The 22,933-nt window shown below is 41.2% G+C and overlaps 1 protein-coding gene across 9 annotated transcripts in view; it reads left to right on the top strand.

The window, feature by feature from the left end:
• The window catches only part of MTA1 (metastasis associated 1), a 388,726-nt gene that overhangs the window by 208,628 nt on the left and 157,165 nt on the right, over nt 1–22,933 (top strand). For all 9 annotated transcript variants that reach the window (XM_089681495.1, XM_089681494.1, XM_089681493.1 and 6 more), the window contains exon 14: nt 12,583–12,772. In XM_089681495.1, coding sequence (XP_089537621.1) covers nt 12,583–12,772 — 190 coding nt within the window. The remainder of the gene's footprint in view (nt 1–12,582; nt 12,773–22,933) is intronic.

The raw sequence follows: 22,933 nt of genomic DNA, 5'->3' as shown, positions 1-22,933 counted from the left end.
TTATCCCGCAGAGTATCCACCCCCCCATTCCCCCCCTCCCTTCCATCCCCCCCCTCCCCCCTCCCTCGTCCCCCTCTCCCCCCCCCCCATTAGGCCTACTATTTGCTTTCTAATCATTTGTGGACCTAATGTCACGTTTGATTTTTAACCCTGGGGTTGGGCTCTGACCATGTGCGGCTCACCTTCCCTCCATTTCCCCCAATGTCCCCCTATCTGTCATTTCTCTATTTCTCCTTCTAACTAGCTGCCATTCCTCTTTTCTCATAGCACGTATCCCTTCTTCTTCCTCCTCCCAACCTGGGATCTCTATTTTCTGAATATTAAGTTTATCAAAAAACTCTTAGTTCCTCAGGAAACCTCAGGTATGCAGTGACTCCATTCTTCCATCCCATTAAACACGACGGGCTACTCCATCTATATTGTATATTCTGTTTTTTCATCTGTTCTAGTATTGGTTTCAGTGATCTCTTTCTCCATTATGTTTCAGCTGTCAGGTCTGCAAAAACTTGTATATTTTTTCCTCCGTATATAATACTGGCTCTTCTTTTATCTTCTTCCATACCTCTTCTCTGTCTCCATATTTATAGAATTGTACAACTACATCTCTCGGTCTCTCTTCCACCCGATCCCGTTGGAGCCTTCCTATCCTATATACGTTGTCCAATTCATATTTCTCAGTATTGGGTTTATCCGTAATGGAGTTTAAGATTTTACATATTGTCCCCTTTTAATCTTTTCCTTGTGTGAGCTCCGGGACTCCTTTTATCCTAAGATTATTTTTCCTATACTTATTACCTTGTATCTCCAAGTTATACTGCAGTTTTTTTTGTTCTTTCCTCATCTCCATTATCTGAGTTTTTAATTCTGGAATAGCTTGAGCATGTTTTTAATTTTTTCTTCCATTTCTTCTACCCTGGATAATAAATGTCCCAAATCGTTCCGAATAATCCCCATCTCTTGTTTAATAGATTTTTCCAGATTTTTAAACATTTCTGCCATCTCCTTTTTATTTGGGATTTGTAATTCTCCTTCATTTTCTCTTAACTTTATTCTCTCTGATGTTTGTTGACTATTATTATCCATTCCCTCAGAAGACCTGGTGCTCTTATCCAAACTGTTTTCCATTATACTTCTTTCACAAGCCTCGTGAGATCTTTCTGGGGTCACATTTCCCTGGAACGTATATTTCCTAATCGTTCCAGATTGGGGGTGTTTAGGACCACACCTTTTACTATTTTTGCTCTTCATATTTGTTATAAATTCAGTCCCTCTTCTCTAAGCTCTAGAACATGTGCTAAAATTATCCTTTGGAGAATTCACATTTTCTTCTGTCCCCTTGGGAATCCCCCTTTTCCTCCGTATGTTCCTCCTCTACTTCAACCTATATATTCCACATAAAGGATCAGTATACGGTCCAGACACCCTCACTCACCCTCCTTCCAGCTACTTTTTCAGTGAGGCGATTCTCGAGGTTCCTTCTCTGTTGTCTGTCTTTATTTCCTTTCTAAGGGATTCCTCCAGGTCACATTCCTCTTCCTTCTCCTGGTCTCCTTGACAGATAGCAGGCAGGGTGCTTCTCTATTGAGTCGGTGTCTCCCCAGCTCCTTAACACACGGGCTGGTCTTTTTCCCTCCTCACAGGATCCTGCTTGTATCTGTCTCCACTCACAGCTGTCAGTGAGAAGCCAACATAGAATTACATAGAATAGAATTTACATAGAATTAATCAGAGTAAAGGGGGTATTATAGAAACTATTGAAGCTATAAGGAAGTTACATCGGCCTAATAGAAGTATATATGATACAGATAGATTATAATAGAGTAAGAGGGTAGGGGAGGGGGAGGGTAATAGATTTAATAGGAAATGCATTTTAATGAGGATGTAATGTGTTTTGATGTTTGTATAATGTTTAAGGAAATAAAAATTTTAATTAAAAAAAAACGAAGCTAATGGCACAGAGACTGTGCTCTATTAACTTCCTCCTCGGTGGCTGCTGAACCCAGGAGTGATGTAATACATATCACTTCGCTGTTCTTGCTAGGTAGTGGAAATCAGCACCAGTCTGCCCTCTCTCTACCCTGTGGCTCTTGGGTCTGAAGGTGGGACAGGGAAGCCTGGGAAATTTTGTTGGGAAGAAAGATATGGTACACACAGTTGGCTTGTCAGATTTACACCAATTGCCAGTGTGTGTGTAAAACACCCCTCCCGTTGCATCCTGCATCTCAGCCCCTGGCGTTTAATGACTTGGCTGTTTAAATCCAGGCCTTGAGGGACAGTGGCCCTGTGCGCATAAAGGCTAGGAAATTAACTTCTCATAATGCCTCCCTTCTGCCTGGGAATGCCGGCTTCTCTTCCTCCCAGTGATCCCTTTGGGGGGGGGTGGTCACGTGGCTGCCCTGCGTCCTCTGGGCTCCCAGCTGCCCTCTTTCTCAGACGGGAGGCTCCAGCCGTCCCACCTCAAACGACCCACGACACTCTGTCCTCCTCACTTCTCCGGTAGGATCCCACTCACAGGTAGGGCATTCCAGGCATCTCCAGCAGCATTCACGGGGCACATTGAGGGGAAGGTGACAGCCTTACGGAGAGAGATCCTACATCGATCTCTCCCCTGCCGCCATGATCAGACTCCTCCCCCTCCCGTTAATGTGTCTCTTAATTAGGTATATAAAATAATTTTGGTATTTCAAAGATCCATATTAATACAAAATCTAAAGCTCAGCTTATTTTTTTCTCACACATTTGATATTATAACAGAAGGCTGTAAAAGCATATCCTTTTGTTGTTTCCTTCCCAAACATTTACAAATATCTTCTTTGTCAGTAACAAAGGAAAAATGGTTCAAAAATCAACTCGCCAGCCTGCTTGCCAACAACCAAATTGACCTGTCTAACAGTATGTGTTAAAAGCAGGGGTTTAGTTAGCACACATTTGCAAATACATACGTAAGCCACAGAGCCACGTCACGGCGCCCTGATATTCTGTGGTCCTAACTCTACAAATTTGAGAGTCCCCATAGTTGAGGCACATGCATTTAAAGGATAGACCAGAGGCAGGTGCACATAAGGGAGCCCACCCCTCTTAAAGGTACAGGAGTGCAAACAACACCCAGCATGTAGCACAATAGCAGCCAGGGTGCCTAGTGCACTCACCTTAAAAACAACAGTGAAATAAAACATGGCACCTGCCCCGGTCTATAACTGGCTTATGAAGCAAGGATTACGTGAACCGGGCAACGCATGTCAGTAACAAAGGGAAAATGGTTAAAAAATCAACTCGCCAGCCAGCTTGCCAACAACCAAATATCTCTATTGACCTATGAAATGCTTATATTATCCATACAGGTAATATATTTGCGCCTACAAGTAATCCGTTTATTATGAATAGGATTAGTTGCATTAATGCTCACTCTGGCATATGTGCACTTGGTGCATGTGTTTATGTTCGTATGTGCATTTTTGTGTGGATGGGGCTTAAAATTTTCAAGGGGTTGCTTCAAGTGCTTTGGTGTAATTTTATTGTTTACACCTTTTGCTTATCCTCTAAACTTCATTTTTTTTAATCACATGTGGGATCAAAAGTCTCACCTGCCCTCCTTTCACCCTTTTACTGCCAGAGCCATTTTTTTTTTGTGCACATGTTTAAAAATTAATTTTAGGCCTGAAGATTAGTTAATCCACCACCCCCCAAACATATATTTTCTGAAAGCAGACACCCAGGAGAATAGAATAGTGGCAGTTCCAAACAAGCAAACTAGTAAGAAATGAGCACAAAAGTAAGAAATACACTAATGTTAATTTTAGGGCACACAAACACAATATGTTACCTAGCTTTTCATAAAATATAAATGATAAGATTGTGCCAATAAATAAACATGCAATTTTTAGGGTTTGATAAGTTTGGTGTCTATGTGAAACGGCTACAAAATTTGGTATTATAAATAATAAAAATTAAATAGATTATCTCGGAGTAAAATTAACTACCTCAGTAAAAAATTATATCAAGCAAATTATATTCCCCTGATAAATGTAATAAAAGAGGAGTTAAAAAGATTAGTAAAAGGTGGGGCCTCATGGATCGGATGAATAAATTTAGTCAAGATGGTGATACTCCCAAAAATTCTGTATAACTTCCAAATGCTCCCGATCTCCTTGCCAGGAGCCGCCTTCGTAATAATTAGAAAGATGATTACCAAATATATATGGGCAAATAAGAGACCCAGAATAAGTTACCGTATTTTTCGCTCCATAAAATGCACTTTTTTCCCCCAAAAAAAGGGGGGAAAATGTCAGTGCGTCTTATGGAGCGAATATGGAGCGGCCGGTCCGGTATTTTCACCGCCGCCGTGTCAAAATACCGGGCCGGCCTCTCAGCTCTGCAGTGGGACCTTACCTGTTCCTCTATCCAGCGGCGCGCTGTCTTCCCGGCTTCTGTAGTGTGCGTGACAGCCGGGTCCCAAGTGCGCATGCGCAAGAAGCGGTGCTCTTTGTGAATGGTAAGGCGGTACCTGGGACACATGACAGATCCCAGAAGCTGCCGGACCAATCACAAAGCGCAGCGCTTCTCGCGCATGCACACTGGGCTTCCGACTGTCCGCCGAGTGCCCACACTACAGAAGCCGGTTAGACAGCACGCGGCTGGATAGAGGAACAGGTAAGATCAAAGAACAACTCCGCGGAAGTAAGAGCGGGTACCTGTCAAATTCAGGTACCCGCTCCCCCTCCCTCCCCAAAGGTCAGCAGTCATCTCCTGTACTGTCCGCAGTCTCTGGTCATCCCTGTACTGTCCGCAGTCTCTGGTCATCCCTGTACTGTCCGCAGTCTCTGGTCATCCCTGTACTGTCCGCAGTCTCTGGTCATCCCTGTACTGTCCGCAGTCTCTGTTCATCTCCTCTACTATGTCCGCAGTCTCTGGTCATCTCCTGTACTATGTCTGCAGTCCATTAGTTCAGAATTTTTTTTCCTGTTTTCTGCCTCTAAAACCTAGGTGCGTCTTATGGTCAGGTGCGTCTTATGGAGCGAAAAATACGGTATGTGGTGCTGTGTAGAGCAAAGGGGAATGGAGGACTGGGATTACCAAATGTGAAGAATTATTACACAGCAGTAATGTTATCACGAGTAGTGGACTGGTCTTTTCACTCACAAAGGAAAATTTGGGTAAAAATAGAAGAGGAATTAAGTAAATCACATTTAGAGAAAATGATATGGATACCTCATAGGTTCCAAACATTAGAAGTAGGCACGAGTAAGTCGACTAGGATAGTATTGGACACGTGGGATAGAATACACAGTAAGGAAAAATGGAAATTTAATTCACTGTTGATTCCATTAGAGTGTACAGAATCCTTTGCTCCAGGAAATGTTAAAATAGGGGGGAGATGGATAAAAGATAAGAATGCACGTTTGAAAGATATTATAAAAGGTGGGAAAATATGCACGTTCCAAACACTAAAAAAAAAAGAAAGATTTATCAGGTTGGATGAATGGAGGTATAACCAGTTACATCACTTTGTTGCGAGTTTACCACAACCGTTAAGGTTATTGGAGGAAATGAACCCTTTTGAAAAATTAATGAACAATGTTGGAACCCCAAAACATATCACCTCAATGATATACAAGATCCTTATGGATTTTTATGGATTAGACCCCCCTGTGTTTGTAGGTAAATGGTAGAAGGAATTGGGATTAGAACTAAACGCACAGCAAAGGAAAACGATCTTTAATACAACCCACAAGGCAACAAACATGCATATGGTCGAAATGAATTTTAAATGCCTAGCGGGATGGTATATAACACCAAGTGTGGCCCATAAGCAACAAGTAGAGAGCTCCCCCCTTGTTGTTGGAGAGGCTGAGGAGAAAGGGGTAACATAGCATATGTCTGGTGGAGTTGCCCGAATTTGCAGAGTTACTGGAAGGAAATGGCACTATATATCCAAGATATATATGGGGTACACATTCTGGGAGATCCGTGGAAATGTTTATTCTATTATTTTGAGCCTGCATTGGAAATATACAAAAATAAAACTTTGTACCACTTGATAACTGCGGCAAAGGGTTTAGTCCCCAAGTATTGGCAGAAGAAGGAGGTACCAAAGATTGTAGAATAGATAGATTGGAAAGTATTGTTAGAATGGAGGAAGTGAAATGTATAGAAGAGGATAAAACGAAGGTGTTCAGGAGAACGTGGAATAGCTGGATGAAATTTAAGACCTCCGGAATTTACATAGAATTAATCAGAGTAAAGGGGGTATTATAGAAACTATTGAAGCTATAAGGAAGTTACATCGGCCTAATAGAAGAAGTATATATGATACAGATAGATTATAATAGAGTAAGAGGGTAGGGGAGGGGGAGGGTAATAGATTTTATAGGAAATGCATTTTAATGAGGATGTAATGTGTTTTGATGTTTGTATAATGTTTAAGGAAATAAAAATTTAAATTAAAAAAAAAAGAAGCTAATGGCACAGAGACTGTGCTCTATTAACTTCCTCCTCGGTGGCTGCTGAACCCAGGAGTGATGTGATACATATCACTTTGCTGTTCTTGCTAGGTAGTGTAAATCAGCACCAGTCTCCCCTCCCTCTACCCTGTGGCTCTTGGGTCTGAAGGTGGGACAGGGAAGCCTGGGAAATTTTGTTGGGAAGAAAAATATGGTACACACAGTTGGCTTGTCAGATTTACACCAATTGCCAGTGTGTGTGTAAAACATCCCCCCGTTGCATCCTGCATCTCAGCCCCTGGCGTTTAATGACTTGGCTGTTTAAATCCAGGCCTTGAGGGACAGTGGCCCTGTGCTCATAAAGGCTAGGAAATTAACTTCTCATAATGTCTACCAATGCACTTGGAAAGCTTGATTCTCCTGGTGCAAAACCACCAACTTCTATCTCAGGAAGCTGAGGGGAGAATTCAGTTATATCTAGTCAGGTCTAGATGAGTGTTTAGCCTGGTTTTGGTTAGGTTTTGACCCCCAACCATACTTTTCCAAAGACTGTATGCCTCTAGTTCTTTGGCAAAAGCATTCATAATGGATTCCTCAAACCCCATGTATTCTCCAGTAGCTCTGTGGAATTTCAACCTGGTTTGGCCAGCTTTCCAAACCAAGGAATTTTCCCGTCTGTCCTCACTCAAGAGTTTGCCTTTCTTGTTGCTATCCCCTCTGGGAAGCGAGTGTCTGAGCTATCGTGCTTATCTTTTAAAGAGCCCTTCCTAGTGTTACACAGAGATGACTGTCTTGAGGTCTAGGGCCTCCTTTCTTCCAAAGTTGGTTTCCTTCTTTCACCTTAACCAGAGCATCATGCTTTGTCCTCTGTCCTGCTTCTAATCATCCAAGGAAGAGTTCTTCCTACTGTCTTGACATGGTTCATTCTATGTGAGTTTGTCTTTCTACTACAGCTTCCTTAAGACAGTTGGATTCACTCTTTGGGGCTTCACTATTTACAGGTGGGTTGGGCGCCACATAATTTGAGCCCATGGTTTAACACCCCTTCCAGTTCAGGACATTTTCAGATTTCAGAGCTGTCACAATTTGAATGACAATTACTCAGCCATGCAACACTGCATCAAAGAGTTTGTATACAATTTTTTTTAGACAGATAGAGCATACTTTTGGTGGTATTTAATTACCACAGTTTTTTTTATTTTTTTATATATAATGGAAAAATCCAAACATTTTGAAAAAAAAGATTCTGTTATAAAATGTTGCAATTAAATAATCTTTCGTCATAATTTTAGCTACATTTCTTTAATGGAAAAGAAAAACAAAGTGGTGTAAATTATTTAGTCTGTGTGAAGGCTAGAATCTACAAACTATGATATATATATATATATATCTATATATCTATATATATATATATATATATATATATATAATATCTACATATGTAATGGCTGCCTATCTCTTTTCTTGAGGCCCTAAAATGTAAGGTCAGTACAAATAACCCCAAAATGACCTATTTAGAAAGTAGACAATCTGAGTTTTTGTTAAGTAAGTTTGTTAAGTAAGAGGCGTGGTGAGTTTTTTGAAGTTGGTATGGTATGAGGATACTACATGTGTGAGACTTTTTCACAGCCTAACCACATAGAGATTGCCCAGATCCAAAGAGCATTTTATAGTGGAACTTTAGCCAGAATAATTTGATACAAAATAATGTTTTTTACCAAGAAACATATGTTCCACAATAATAATTATGCTACCAAAATGAGTGTGTGTTGTAAATTGCCTCCAGCATTTTTCCTGTTTCTTCTTGCTGGAAGCCTCCATTTTGCTGAGTCCCAGAGTCCTGAGCAGCATAAAATCTTTAGGTTGTCAGCATATCGGCCTCTACAAATTCGGCACAGTGCCTAAAAATAGAGAGCAACTAGCATATACAGAGCAGAGTGAGACAGTATTACTGGATTTTAAATCGTATGAGCACTTATTTTTAATGTTTTGTATAGTTATTCTTGCCACAGGGGCTGCCTGAAGTGATCTAGCAGGACTTATGCTGTGCATCTGTTTAAAGACACTCAGAGGACCGTTCCACTGCAATGGTGACCTCAGCTCATATTCCTCTATTTCTTGTCCTATGGAGCCCTGCAGCGTGAGCCTGAGACCTCTCATGAGTCCACAAGACCTTTAATTTTTTAGCTGTTTCCAGCTCGTAGCGTGCATGAGAACCCTATTACTATATGATTCATAATCTTCATAGCTGTCCTATTGCAAGTGTGATCTCTATAACTGATATAGTTGTGGTGACATAGCTATAGTTTACAATCTCAGCAGTGTTGGCAGACAGTGACTCGATCCAACTGACACCTTGCAGATCAAATAAGCTTTAATACAAAATGTGTGCAGATAGCGATAGGTGAACATCAGATAGGTAAAAAAAAATCAAAGTATGTCTAGTTCCTGCAATTACAGGTGGTCAGAACAGAAACTAAAGACACACTGAAAATGGGATGGGGCTAGCTATACAGAGCATCTCCTAGCTACAGTCTGAGAAAGGGACAAAATTAAGGTACGCAAACAACAGTGCATGTGTAATATAATAGTTTTTTCCTGAAGAGCCTGCCTTTAGCATGTTCCATATGACTCCTCCTCACAAGGAGTTCCTGATCTTCAAATTTAGGGGTTGTAGAGGGCAAGATTGCAAATTTTACAATTATTTGGGGACTGAAAAAAATCAGTTTTATAAATAAATGAATACCTTTTGCTTGGATCTTTTTTGGAATCCTATGTAATGCAGAACAAAAGGGAAAACATCAGTAAAACAAAATTAAACCCTTACATCAGGGTCCCCTTACATCAGTGTGTCCAGTATACATCAGGGTCTTCATTGGAGTCCCTCGATACATTAGAATCTCGATCAGAACATCCTTACATCAGGGTCCCCATTACAGCCCCCACTAGGATTTCCCCCTTAAATCAGAGTCCCCATCAGAGCCCCAACTTTCATCAGAGCACACCTGAGGACCCCCATTCCCCCTACAGCAGAGTCCCCCCTTACATCAGAGATGCAGGCAGAAAAAGAGTTAAAGCGGAGTTCCAGCTGATTTAAAAAAAAAAATAAGTCATCAGCTACAAAATCTGTAGCTGCTGACTTTTAAACTACAGACTCTTACCTGTCCCTCGGTGCACTCACCATGGCTGGTTTCACCAGCCTTCTTCTCTTCCTGGCACCGGCATCTTCAGTGTGAGCACCCGGCTGTGACAGCTTGCGGCTTCACAGCTGGGTGCTCACTGCGCATGTGCGAGCATCGCTGCACTTTGTGAATGGTCCCGTAGTCTTCTGGAACTTGTCACGTGTCCCAAAAGACTACGGGGAGGGAGGGGGGAGGACAGCTTCTGTGTCCGATCGCCTTAGGAGATGATAGCGGAAGTGGGAGCAGGTACCTGTCAAATTTGGTTACCCACTCCCCAAAGGTGCCAATCCTTAACAGGGAGTGGGGGACAGTGCATTAAAGGGGAACGTTCCCTTTTGGGTGGAGCTCCACTTTAAGTAGTATTGGCTTGTTTTGAATTGAGGAATTTTTTCAAGTTTTAAACTAGCAACAGTGTCACTTTAAAATTGACTTTGAAAAGAACATCAGTCTGCCACTGAATCAGCCTCGATCTGATTATTTGAGCTGCAGGATTTCTAATGGGTGAGGAAATGGCACAGCTACAAGTCACTCAGTCTTAACAGTACACAGGGAGTTGTCTGACAGGATGACACTTAAGAAGAACACAAAGCTGACATCTCCTTGTGCTGCTGCTTCTTCAGTATCTAATCAGAGGCTGGTTATGATTCTTAAACTGTTTTGCTGCAACTGCAGTACTGAAAAGTTACAGCAGATCCTGACACTGCTGATTGATTGATTTGATTGAATTCGAGTAGTTAGTAGCGTAATAAAATTGTTTGGTAAAACATTTCATGCTTACATATTTCTGAATTTAGCAGTTTGCCTTCACCTTTATTTTTATTATTATTATACAAGATTTATATAGTGTCAACAGTTTACGCAGCACTTTACAACATGAGGGCAGACAGTACAGTTACAATGCAATTCAATAAAAGAGGAATCAGAGGGCCCTGCTCTCTATAGCACTATATTCAGTATGAATTCATTACCTAAAATGAAATATGACAGCTACTGTATGTGATACAGTATTTCTTCTCATATGACACAGGTGTGCACATAACATTCTACATCATTTCAACTATGTAGTGTTTACATATCCCCTATAGCACAGCAGGTTTATCATGAGCCCATGCTGGGTGTGTGCTTGTCTCAAGACCCAATTTTAATGTCTACATTTATTGGATGTGCCCCAGTGAGGAAAATAATTATTTGATCCCCTGCAGATTTTGTAAGTTTGCCCACTTACAAAGAAATGAAGGGTCTATTATTTTTATCATAGGTGTATTTTAAATGATAGAGACAAAATATCAACCAAAAATCCAGAAAAAACACAATACAAATGTTATAAATTGAGTTGCAATTCAGTGGGTAAAATACATTTTTGATCCTCTACCAACCAACAATAATACTGGCTATGTGCTCATGTGGTACACAGATTAGTCTTGTCAATTTAAGAAGTTGCTCCGAATGACAACTTATGTGTATAAAAGACACCTGTCCACAGAATCTCTTTCTTGGGCACCACCATGGGCAAGACCAAACAGCTGTCAGAGGATGCCAGGGACAAGATTGTAGATCTGCATACGGCTGGAATAGGCTACAAGACCATCAGCGAGAAGCTTGGTGAGAAGGAGACATCTGTTGGAGCAATTATTCTCAAATGGAAGAAATACAAAATAACCATCAGTCGTTCTAGGTCTGGAGCTCCATGCAAGATTTCGCCTCATGGGGTAAGGATGATAATGAGAAAAATGAGGGATCAGCCCAGAACTACATGGGAGGAGCTTGTGAATGATCTCAAGGCAGTTGGGACCACAGTCACCAAACAAACCATTAGTTATACAATATGCTGCCAGGGATTGAAATCCTGCAGTACCCTCAAGGTCCCCCTGCTCAAGAAGGCACATGTACAGGCCCGTCTGAAGTTTGCCAATGAACATCTAAATGATTCAGAGAAGGATTGGGAGAAAGGGCTGTGGTCAGATGAGACCAAAATTGAGCTCTTTGGCATTAACTCGATTTGCCATGTTTGGAGGAAGAAAAATGCTGACTGACCCCAAGAATACTGTCCCTACAGTCATCTCTGTGTCCCTACAGTCAAGCACGGAGGTGGAAACATTATGCTTTGCGGCTGTTTCTCTGCTAAAGGTACAGGCCGATTTGCCTGCATTGAGGGGCCAATGGACGGGGCCATGTATTGTAAAATCTTGGATGAGAACCTTCTTCCCTCAGCCAGAACACTGAAGATGGGTCTTCCAGCATGACGATGACCCAAAACATACCACCAAGGTAACAAAGTAGTGGCTCAAGAAAAAGCACATTAAAGTCATGGAGTGGCCTAGCTAATCTCCAGACCTTAATCCTATTGAAAATTTATGGAGGGAACTGAAACTTCGAGTTGCCAAGCGACAGCCAAGAAACCTTAATGATTCAGAGAAGATCTGTAAAGAAGAGTGGACCAAAATCCCTTCTGGGGTGTGTGCAAACCTGGTAACTAGCTACAAGAAACGTTTTACCTCTGGTTGCCAACAAGGGTTTCTCCACCAAATACTAAATCACTTACTGAACTGCAACTCAATTTGTAACATTTGTATCTTGTGTTCTTTCTGGATTTTTTGTTTATATTCTGTCTCTATTATTTAAAATCCACCTATGATAAATATTATAGACCCTTCATTTCTTTGTAAGTGGGCAAACTTACAAAATCTGCAGGGGATCAAATAAGTATTTTCCCCACTGTAAATATGTGCAAATGTCAATTTTTATACCTTGAAGCATTAATAACAAACACAAACAAAGCCTTTCAGTATTTGCAGACAGAAACCAAATCCCTATAATTTAAACTTTTCCCACTCTCCCTAAAAATAAAGAAGATGAAACTCCGAATGGAGTTTAATGTTGTATTGCATAAATATTAGCTTTACAAAGATATTTTTTCATCCTGTGTCTCAGTGATTTTATTTTCTCTTTCCACATAATAGAGTCCTCATGGTCTTCCTATGAGAGCCAGCGGAAGCCCAAAATTTGCTATGAAAACACGACAAGCATTTTATCTACATACTACAAAGCTGACCAGAATTGCTAGACGGATATGCCGGGATATCTTCCGTCCGCGGTATGCTGCAAGACATCCATACATGCCCATCAACAGTGCTGCTATCAAAGCAGAGTGTAGGTATTTTAAGAATTGGAATAGAATACTGTTTTATTATGTCTAGTGTGTTAAGCTTAGGGTGGCAAACCAGTGAAGCTCAGACAGAAGATGGATATTGTTATTACATGTTAGTATTACATTTTTAAATAATATTCCTGCAGTATGGTTAGTTACAAAAGGAGTTAACCCTTTTATTCAAAAAGGAGTTCCACATAAACATTGGGCTACTTGGCAAACAGCATCTTGTCCTTGAGCACTCACTATTTTGCAAAAACATGCAACAAAGGTCCCCTGATTTAGCTGTGGGAATGGGAGCTTATGGTTGCCTATGGCTTATGGCAACTTACTGCTATCTTTATACATGCTCTACTATGGGGAGTAAGGCACTATACCCAATTAATAGTTACATAGTTAGTCTGGCTGAAAAAAGACAAACGTCCATCCAGTTTAACCATTTAAAAAAAAAAAGTTATAATCTTACACCCACAGTTGATCCAGAGGAAGGCAAAAAAAAAACCCCCAGCAAAGCATGATCCAATTTGCTCCTGCAGGGGAAAAAATGTCTTTCTGATCCCCGAAGAATCAATCAGATATTCCCTGGATCAACCTATAAATGTTCGTATCCAGTTATATTCTGTGTATCTAAGAAAGAATCCAGGCCTTTTTTTAGCAATCCACTGAGCTGGCCACAACCAACTCTTGAGGGAGTCTATTCATTATTTTCACAGCTCTCACTGTGAAGAAAAATTATTATTTTGAATGTAAAGGGGCTGGAATCCCCACAAAAATGCTCCTGTATTTAAAAAAACTTAAAGATGTAGCCATACTCCAAAAACGCATTCACCTCAGTCCAGTATGTTTATGAAAAAATCTTGAGTTGTAACTTTCATTTATGCAGCCACTGAAGGCACAAAGAGGGAGTGATGCCCCTAATAAATAAATCATTGTCTTGGCAGATCATATGAGAAAACCGATGCCAAGGTAGCTAGATGGACAACTGTTACTTTGCAATTAAATTGCAAAGAAATAACAATATTTGTTAATTATTAAGCGACACTGGATAAAGTATTCAGGTGCATTAAATTATGCTGCCTCCTTCAGGAGATTGGATTTTAGCAAACAAAGCTGCAAGAGCAATGTAGTATAACCTTCTTCTACTCCCCTATATGCATCAATTTTTGCTGAGAGGAAGAAGTGGAGTCTGCCTGTAATAAAGTGAATAAGTAGTGTTGCTCTATAACTATTCCCTAACTCACTATGCAAGAAAAATAATACGTACATAAAGTGCAACAACAATCAGTAAGGTGAGATACGTAAACACCCGACAGAGCCTCAATCAAACAGTAGGGTGAATACCCAATCAGGGCATCAATAAGTAATCTATGCCCTATCCTATTACATAATAATGGTGTAAAGTGACACAAAAATATATATATAGTGACACAAAATTATATATAATGAACACTCGGCTGACCCCCTGACATGGGGCATAAAAAACTACAGATAAGACATGAAACGTGTGACAAAAGATGTGATAATAAATCATACATGATTAAATGGTAATAAAAATATACAAATAAATTGTGACTAAAAAGTGAATTTGCAACAATAAAGTTCATAAACAGTGACAGTCCTTAATAACGGTACATCCACAATGTGTAATTCCGCGAATCTTCCCCTTTGGTGTACTGTGAAATCCACCACCACCACCAGGCATGCGCGCTCACTTACTCAAGTTTACCCACATCACATAGGTCAAACTAGGCATAACTCATATTCCTCATTCATCTGTGTGTCCTGGCCGCTGGGAGCTCCACATCACCAGTACCCACAGGATATCATATTCAGATATATAATAAAAGAAAGGGGCTCCTCATAGTGCAGTAAAGTTAAATTTATTAAAGTAATGCTAAGAGTGAACTCACATAGAATATAAGTGCTATTCGCCCTCAAACAACATGGATAAAAAGGTAAACAAAGATGGCGGCAATCATTGCCGTACCAGAACTGACGTCACCACGCTTCCGTCCGATGCATTGCATCACATGACTTCATCTGCCTGTAATATGTCCTTGGGCACTGGGCTTTGCTGAAGGCTCTCACCTAGGTACTTTTGTGAACCACAAAGGGTCCAGGGTTCTGGTGCACCTTTCTAGTGAAACTTTGTAACTGAAGACATCTTAGAGTGTGTGCCCACCTGAGGGACCAAGACTAGTGGAAGTAACTTGTGCTCTCTTCCTGCCTCTTCATTCCCCCCATGCTTTTTTTGGAACCATAGGGCCTCTCAAGACCTTCAGCTCTGGTAAGTCAGGTGCTTTGCTCTTGTATTCAAGGGAGCCTGTGGTGCTTAATTGCTTGGCATTTCGCCCTAAGGAGTCCTAAGTGTGCATGTGGACCTTGTTACTTTTCCTCACCTATGCACCTTGCTCCATGATCATTTAGACGTACTTCTGGCTCCTTGCTTTCTGCTCCAGCAGCAATTTGTGAAGACCACTTGTGGGCGATACCTCACTTGTTTATCTAGTATGGTGTGTCATAAGTGCAAGTGCAGTGGCCCTGAGCACTTTTCCAGCTTGCCATCCTCTAACAGTGTCATGGGTTCCCAGTGTTCTCCCTAAGGCACTTGACACCAATAGCCTGGACCTTAGTACCTTACCACAACACTGCTTGGAGTCCTCCTTAATCCCTCCAGAGACCACTCGTCTTCTGTTTAGGGTGATATTCTCTTCTACTATGTCTGTTTTCTCTTTATAAGGAAAGAAGCAAAAGCTTGTGACAAATGAGTGGCTGTGGATATATTATACTGGAACTTGCATTTGACACAGATCTCCACACAACTAATGTACAAGTTAAATTCTAGAGCCTTGGAAAACTCTGTCCGGAAATTGATACAAAACTGACTAAATGATTGTATTTAGAGACTGATTTAAAGTGGTGTTTAACCCAGCGTTTATTATATTGCAGCTTACCATTTCCTAGATGTGATGGCTTTCCATCTTCTAAATTTATCTGGTGATCCAGACAGTAAGCCTGTTGTTTTTCAAAAAACAAGCTCTCCAGCAGAATGTATCAGATACAGAGATGAGACAAACAATTTGACACTAGCAGGGGTACTTGCAATGGTCAGCTTTTTTTATGTAGACCTTTTACCCAAAAAGGAAAAAAACAGTTTGCTGTAACTGCTTATAAAGTGTCAGCTGGAGTTTGGCTTCAGTGTGTTAGTGTAATTAACTCTGCTAGTTCATCTAACACTTCCCTTCCCTTAGACTGACAATGCTGCTGTCCAAATGTGATCCCCGGTGCTCATTCATCCAGAGTGGGGGCACTCTAATACAAGAGGTGTGCTACTGGGCAGTTTACCAGGTGAAAAAGGGAGCCTAGAAAAAAGAAAAATGGATGCAGCCACCACATCTAATGATTGGTCAGCTGCAACATATTACACTTTTAGTTTAATGCCACTGTAATGAATCATGCTCTGAATTGTTTAAAAAGTATTAGAGGTTTCCTCAAGATTCAGTGTTAGGGCTCTTACTTTCTTTTGGTTGAAATCTTTTTATTGATTCTAAAGCGGAGTTCCACCCAAAAGGGAAGTTCCGCTTTAATGCTTTGTCCCCCGCTCCCCATTAAGGATTGGCACCTTGGGGGAGCGGGTACCCGAATTTGACAGGTACCCGCTCCCACTTCTGCTGCGATCGCCTAGGCAATTGGAAGCGGAAGTTGTCCTCCCTCCCCGTAGTTTTCTAGGACACGTGACAGGTTCCAGAAGACTACGGGCCAATTCACAAAGTGCAGCGCTTCTTGCAAATGCGCAATGGCCACCCGGATGTGAAGCCGCAAACTGTCACAGCCAGGTGCCCACACTAAAGATACCGGCGCCAGGGATAGAAGAGGGCCGGTGAAACCAGCGGTGGTGAGGACACCGCTGGACCGAGGAACAGGTAAGTGGCTGTATTTTAAAAGTCAGCAGCTACAGTTTTTGTAGCTGCTGACTTTTTTTTTTTTTTTTTTTTTTTTTTCAGCTGGAACTCTGCTTTAAGAAGTGTTGTACATACTAATTAAGTGTAGTGCAGAAATCGAAAAGAAAAACATACCCAATCTGTGACTAATACAGTACAACCCTCATCCAAAGGTATAGGTCAAAATGCCAAATGATTCTACCCCTCATTCTGTATATTCATTTAGGTCAAGCAGAAAAATGAAATAACCCAACCTGAGGCTATCTACAGGGGATTAAATACCAGAGTTACAAGTACCATACATGTATAAAATAAAGGTCAAAAATTAAGGCTGTTACATAGACCAATGAGAATTAAAGAAAATAACTAGACTGAAAGGATGTGGTTGACTCTAATCAGAGACTGCTGATGTAGAGGAAACTCATTCACCCCAAATCTTATAGAATTTAAGAGGTGCACCTCTGTTGAAATAGGTGACCTTATAGAGGCGATGAGCCTTGTTCACCAACAATTTACTGGCTAGTGGGTAATATTTGCCAATATCCACTATCAAACTCCTTTCAGTGCACATATGGAGGACCCTTTAGCTTAAATGTTGGTCCCTTTTCATATGGAATGCCTCTTTAGGGAAGCCCTAGACAACTTTTATCAAGGAGTCCTTCTGGACTTTGGAAAGTGGTCTCTTCATCTCGTGGTGTTTCAAGACCTCTGTCACAGGTGAGGGGTGAAAGACGTGGATTTTTAACTTCCAGTGGATTTTTAAGTTCCAGTAACAATCTGAACAGGTTTGTCTCTAGGACCAGGAATAATGTAGCTTTTGTCTGGTGATTTAGTGCATCACTTCAACTAGATCCATGGTATCTCAGCCTGGTTCTGCTAGTTCTTCAGAAAATGCCCTTGGAACCTATCGCCTATATTTCTTTGTCTACTCTTACTTACAAAGTTGCCTTCTTCATGGCTATCACCTCTGTGAGGCGGGCTTCTGAGTTGGCAGCCTTAACCTTAAAGACCTCTTTCTTGTCCCCTGCACAAAGACAAGCTTATCTTAAGGCCCAAAGCCTACCATCCTCCATTTCATATTTCTTCTGTTTGTCTCACTTCATAGCACCTTAGACCATTTGACGCCTTTATTGTTGAAGATCCCCATAGGGGACAGCCTTTTCTTTTTCAGCTTATCACCAGCTGGATTTCAGTCCTCCTTTAAGCCTATAGATTTGCAGACAAAAAAGAATCCTGAAAAGGAGGACTTTGTTAAAAAGTGTGTGACCCCCTCTGTGGATTTTGCAATATCTCATCCTAGCAAAGTGTCTACTATCACAGTGGAGGATGCCTCTCTTTAAAGACCCCACCGACAACTGGAGGCTCCTTCTAAAACTCTGTTCTCCTCAGCCAAAGTAGCCTAGGGCTCAATTTAGGCATAGGCCAAGAAGAGTCTCTCTTTTGTTACTTCCTCAACAACCAAAGTCAAACCCAAGTCTGCAACCCACAAATCTTGGACTCAGAGCTCCCCAAACCCTCTGATAAATCTTCTCCAGTGTGGAGGAAAGCCCCACCTTCCAGTGTTGTGGAATCGGTGGGGAGCTATGTTGGCGTTTGCTTTCACTTGAACAAACTGCATCTCAGAGGGTTGGGTACATGGGAGCCGATTTCCGGGGCCTGCAAGCTAGAATTGTGCTCCCAGACTCTTTCTGGCTCACTGCTTCCATCCTACCTGTGTCACTGCACAGATCTGTACAGCCCTGATGGGTCTTCTGTAGCAGGGTGTCATTGCCCCAGTCCCTGGCCAGCAACATAACCCTGACCATCCAGAATTTACAGAGGTTCAGCTGGATCCTGAACTTTCAGAAGTCAGCACTGGAACCAACTCACCACTTGAGATATCGGAGTCCAGACCTAGACACAACTCAAGCCAGTCTTTCTTTCCTAGGGGAAACTCCAAAATCTTCACTCCCAGGCTTAGACTTTTCAGTCCACAAGTCAATTTTTCATAAAGAGTCCTGTGGTTAATGGTATCCTCCTTTGAGGCATTCCTGCTTTCCCAGTTACACTCCAGAACTCTACAACACAATATCCTGTTGTCATGGGTCTAGTCAGTCCAGACTGATTCACCTGGCTTTGAAGACCAAGTTGTCCCTTGCTTGGTGACCCAGGAGTCCTGTTCTGGAGTTAGGACAGTTGTTCCTTTTGGAAGATCCTCACAATCAACATTCGGGAACTTTGGATGATTTGCTTGCCCATGCAGTGCTGGAGTTCTTAGCTGGAGGTTCATTCTGGATGCAGTCAGACAACACCACCACAGTGGCGTACATCAACCACCAAAGAGGAACCACAAGTCTTGCCACAGCAAGAGAGGTTAAGCAGATCTTGTTCTGGGCAGAACTTTCGGTTTCAGCCTTGTCTGCCATTTGCATTCCTAACCAGCAACGCCCGGACCCGGGGAAAGTGTTTTACAGGGGAGTGACCCCAAATGCAGACCTCCAGGTGCAACAATAATTTGGATAGGTTTGTCTCCAGGTACAGCAGTTTTCTAGCAGAAGTAATGGATGTCCTCATCTAGCTCTGTGGAATCAATACACCCTCATCTATGCCTTGCTTCTTGCTGCTGAAACTCCTTTATCTGCTTTGCAGGATGGAGATAGAGGACATTCCCTTAATCCTCATAGCTTCAAACCAGCTCAGGCTGGTATGGTACAAACATCCACAAACGCAGCTATGCTTAGTCTAAAGTTATGATAAATATTTTTTTCCCATAAAGACTTTATTAAGTTTTAACAAAATACAAGTTGTAGGACTTGTTTACAGCTTCAGTAATGGCCAACAGTATAAATAATTGAAAACCTATTTAGACAATATGCGTGATATAGACATGAGAAATAAGAGAGCATATTCACATCAAGTATGTAGAATGGACACATTCTGATGGAGCAAATACGCTGGGTAAGTCATCCAAAACTTGTACAGAAATGTGTTTGTATATAGCACGTGAAAGGAGCCACACATTTTGGACACCTAGTTTAACTGAAGCCAAATATTATCATAAATATATAACTAATTATCCTAATCGTCAATGATATTGGCTTTTTTTTTAATCTGTTACATTTATGTATCCATTAATTGTACCCATTACATTTACCTCTATTTTGTCATTACCCCTGTTATGAAACTATGAAGTATAATATCGTTATATGTTGGTACATTTTGATGATTAGACACAGGTAAATCTTTGAAGGATACACCCCTTGGACATTCCCTTATACCCCAACCCTACTCTGTGAGTCCTCAGTTTTTGCTAATGTCCTAAGGTGATGAACGCTTATGGAGAAATCACTCTTGGTTCAATGAGTATCTTCACTTTCGTAGGAAGAAAAATATAGCCAATGAAAAAGAAATAATATAGTGTATACAATTGCTATTCAAGACCTATTTTAATTTGTTATAAAAAAAAAAATACCTTTCCTTTTCAGATTGCCATTGTAATTTTCTATAACATTCAGTGCAATATGGTAACCTGTAGGTGTTCTGTACATATTTGGAGTGCAGAATGAACTCTGCACTAAGATTGCAGGTCAGGTTTTAGGCATTCTCTGCAACAAAAAGTTTAATTTTTGGTGAGATTCTCCCAAAGCTTTAAAGTGTTGCTAAACCCAGTACATGGAAGTGCAATTATTTTACAAAATATAAACTGCTAAATAACTTTTCTCATCAGCAGTTAGAGCAGTCTTGTGACTTCAGCAGAGCACTGGTTAAAGCTTCTAGGAGTTTTTTTTCTGCTTTAGGAGGATGTAGAACCCATGACCTCTGTTTGGGCAGTGCTCATTGGCCCTGTGCTGATCACATGCACTCTCCCAAGGAAAAAAAAAACAAAACCTCTCTAGCAATACACACTAAACTGAGCATGTGCAGAAGGGCTGCAGGTTCAGTCTGTCTTAACAGCGTGGACATTTGAGCAAGAGGAGGGGCAGAGAAGTCAGCAACAAACAGCCTTTTTACACAATGCAGAGGATTAACCCTTTAGGTTGCACAGTGAGTATAACTAGCATTCTTTACTGCATTTACAGACTGATTTTACTGTTGCGGGTTAAATAACACTTATATCACTACTAAAGGGTGACACTGCAGCTTTCTCACCAGAAGTCTGAAAGTGCACCAGCTGCTTATAATGAATTATTTAAAATCTTTGCAGTGTACATTCATTTATCACTCAGGTGCTTATCTTGCCACTTGGTGCAATGTGTGTATGCAGCCACAGGGTGCTGTACAGGTCCAGGACCCTGGTCCATCCCTATGGAACCCAGACCCTGAAGACCCCTTTAAGGGTGTACCCACCATGAAGGTTGAAGCCTGGACCCTTTATAGGGACTAGTGACATGGACAGCTAAGACAGGCTCACCCTATATCTCTGACCAATCCTGTAGTCCCATCGCAACTGTGAGATATATTACCTCCATTACTTTCTTTACACTATGTTACGTATATCCTGAATAGCATGTTTTTGCATGTGGTAACTATCAGAAAAACGGCAATGTGTATCTCTGACCCTTTACGGTAAAACCAAAATTATGTTTGGAATGTGTTCACTTTACAGTGTAAACCTTTCAAACTTGGCGTAAAAATTTCAACCACTCAAAGCTAATGACCAGTGAACCCTTTTATAAGGTCCTCTGGAACTTTCTCCCGCCATTTTGCCATGAGGATTTTGCTACAGGATGGCCTGCACTTGTGTTGCTGCATACGTCTTCTCAGATATGCTTACCTCACTTACACATTCTTTTCTTCAGGTAACCCAATGGGGAATACTCTCACCCATAGCAATGGTGGAAATCGGGCGCAAGGAAGCCAAAGCAAAATCTCCAAAGAACATTCTCTCTGGGGGAAGGCTCTCACATTACTCAATCTCATAGGGACATTGCTTCCCTTGCACTGAAGCAGGACCCTATTCCAGCACCAGTCTCTGCATCTGATTTTAGCTGTATTTTCTGCACCTTTGACAACTAATGGCTTTAACCCTTTTGTTGCTACTGATGTAGAAACTGCCAGCTGTCAGATGTAAGATATGCAGCTACCTGAATCGTACACACACACACACACCCCATTGATTTTGTCCTCTATGTAATGAAAAAAAATGTTAAGTGTTAAAAAAAAAATTTTTCAATTGTAAAGAAAAAAAATGTAAGTTCACCCAATCAGTTAAAATCCCCCCCATAAATGCTCACATTGGGGGTGCCTGAACATGAAAATGATGATTGCGGTTCACATGTTACAAATTGCTGTGCACTCCAGATAGAGCAATAATCCTGGGGCCATTATACATGGGTAACTCTAACCTGATGACCTGTAGGGGCTTTTAAAGATTCATCAATGGAAAATATAGGGTATCAAAGTCTCACGGATGTACATAATTTTAAGTTATGACATGTTGGGTATCTGTTTACTTGCTGCAGCTTCATCTTTATTGCATTTGTGTGCCCTAAAATTAGCCTTAGTGTATTTTTTATTGAAAGGTTGTTTCCTAAACCAATGCCCTAATATCATGTGACTTAAAAAATTGGTACTACTATTTTATTTTCTAGGGCATGTACTTTCAGAAAATATATAATGTTTTTGGTGTTTTATGTAATCTGCAGGCCTAAAGTGATTTTTTTAAACCTATAAACGAAAAAACTCCCTGCAAGGACAGCTCTGGCAGTAAAATGTTTCCAAAATGATTCCTTTTCCAGCTCCATTGTCTTTACCTTAGTCGGATTCTTATATGCCTGCCCTAGAAGAAGCAGAGGCAGACGAATATGAGGAGGACCTGCAAGCGGTGTTAGCGGACGCCACAGAAGACTTCTCACCACCAGGCTCTTAAGCACCTGGTATTACGGCTTCACCCAGTATGCTTGCCATTGTTGATCTGCTTGCTTATGCTGTATGCAGAAGCCTTGATTTTCTGTCTCCCCATGTTCCTTTGGAAACAGAGGCTTCCTAAGTCTAAAAAGATGTTCCATGTTCAGGAACAGATAGAATAGACAATTTATGATGTATCCAGTGGAAAAGGAGTTCACAAAAAGTGGTCTTCCCTGGTGGTAGGCTTTTCCATAACAGACCTAAACAAACATCTTACTGTACCCTATAGAAGTTGTTCCTTCATTCAAAAATACTGCTGGCAAAATGTTTGAGACACTAATAAAGGCTCTCTTTACTCTTACATGCCTAGCTCTGCAACCAGCTATTGTGCAGTTT

This window comes from Staurois parvus, unplaced genomic scaffold, assembly GCF_062004578.1.
Source record: "Staurois parvus isolate SC_StPar_1 unplaced genomic scaffold, SC_StPar_1.0 ptg000267l, whole genome shotgun sequence".
Lineage (NCBI taxonomy): Eukaryota > Metazoa > Chordata > Amphibia > Anura > Ranidae > Staurois > Staurois parvus.
This window is presented reverse-complemented; position numbering and strand designations above follow the sequence as displayed.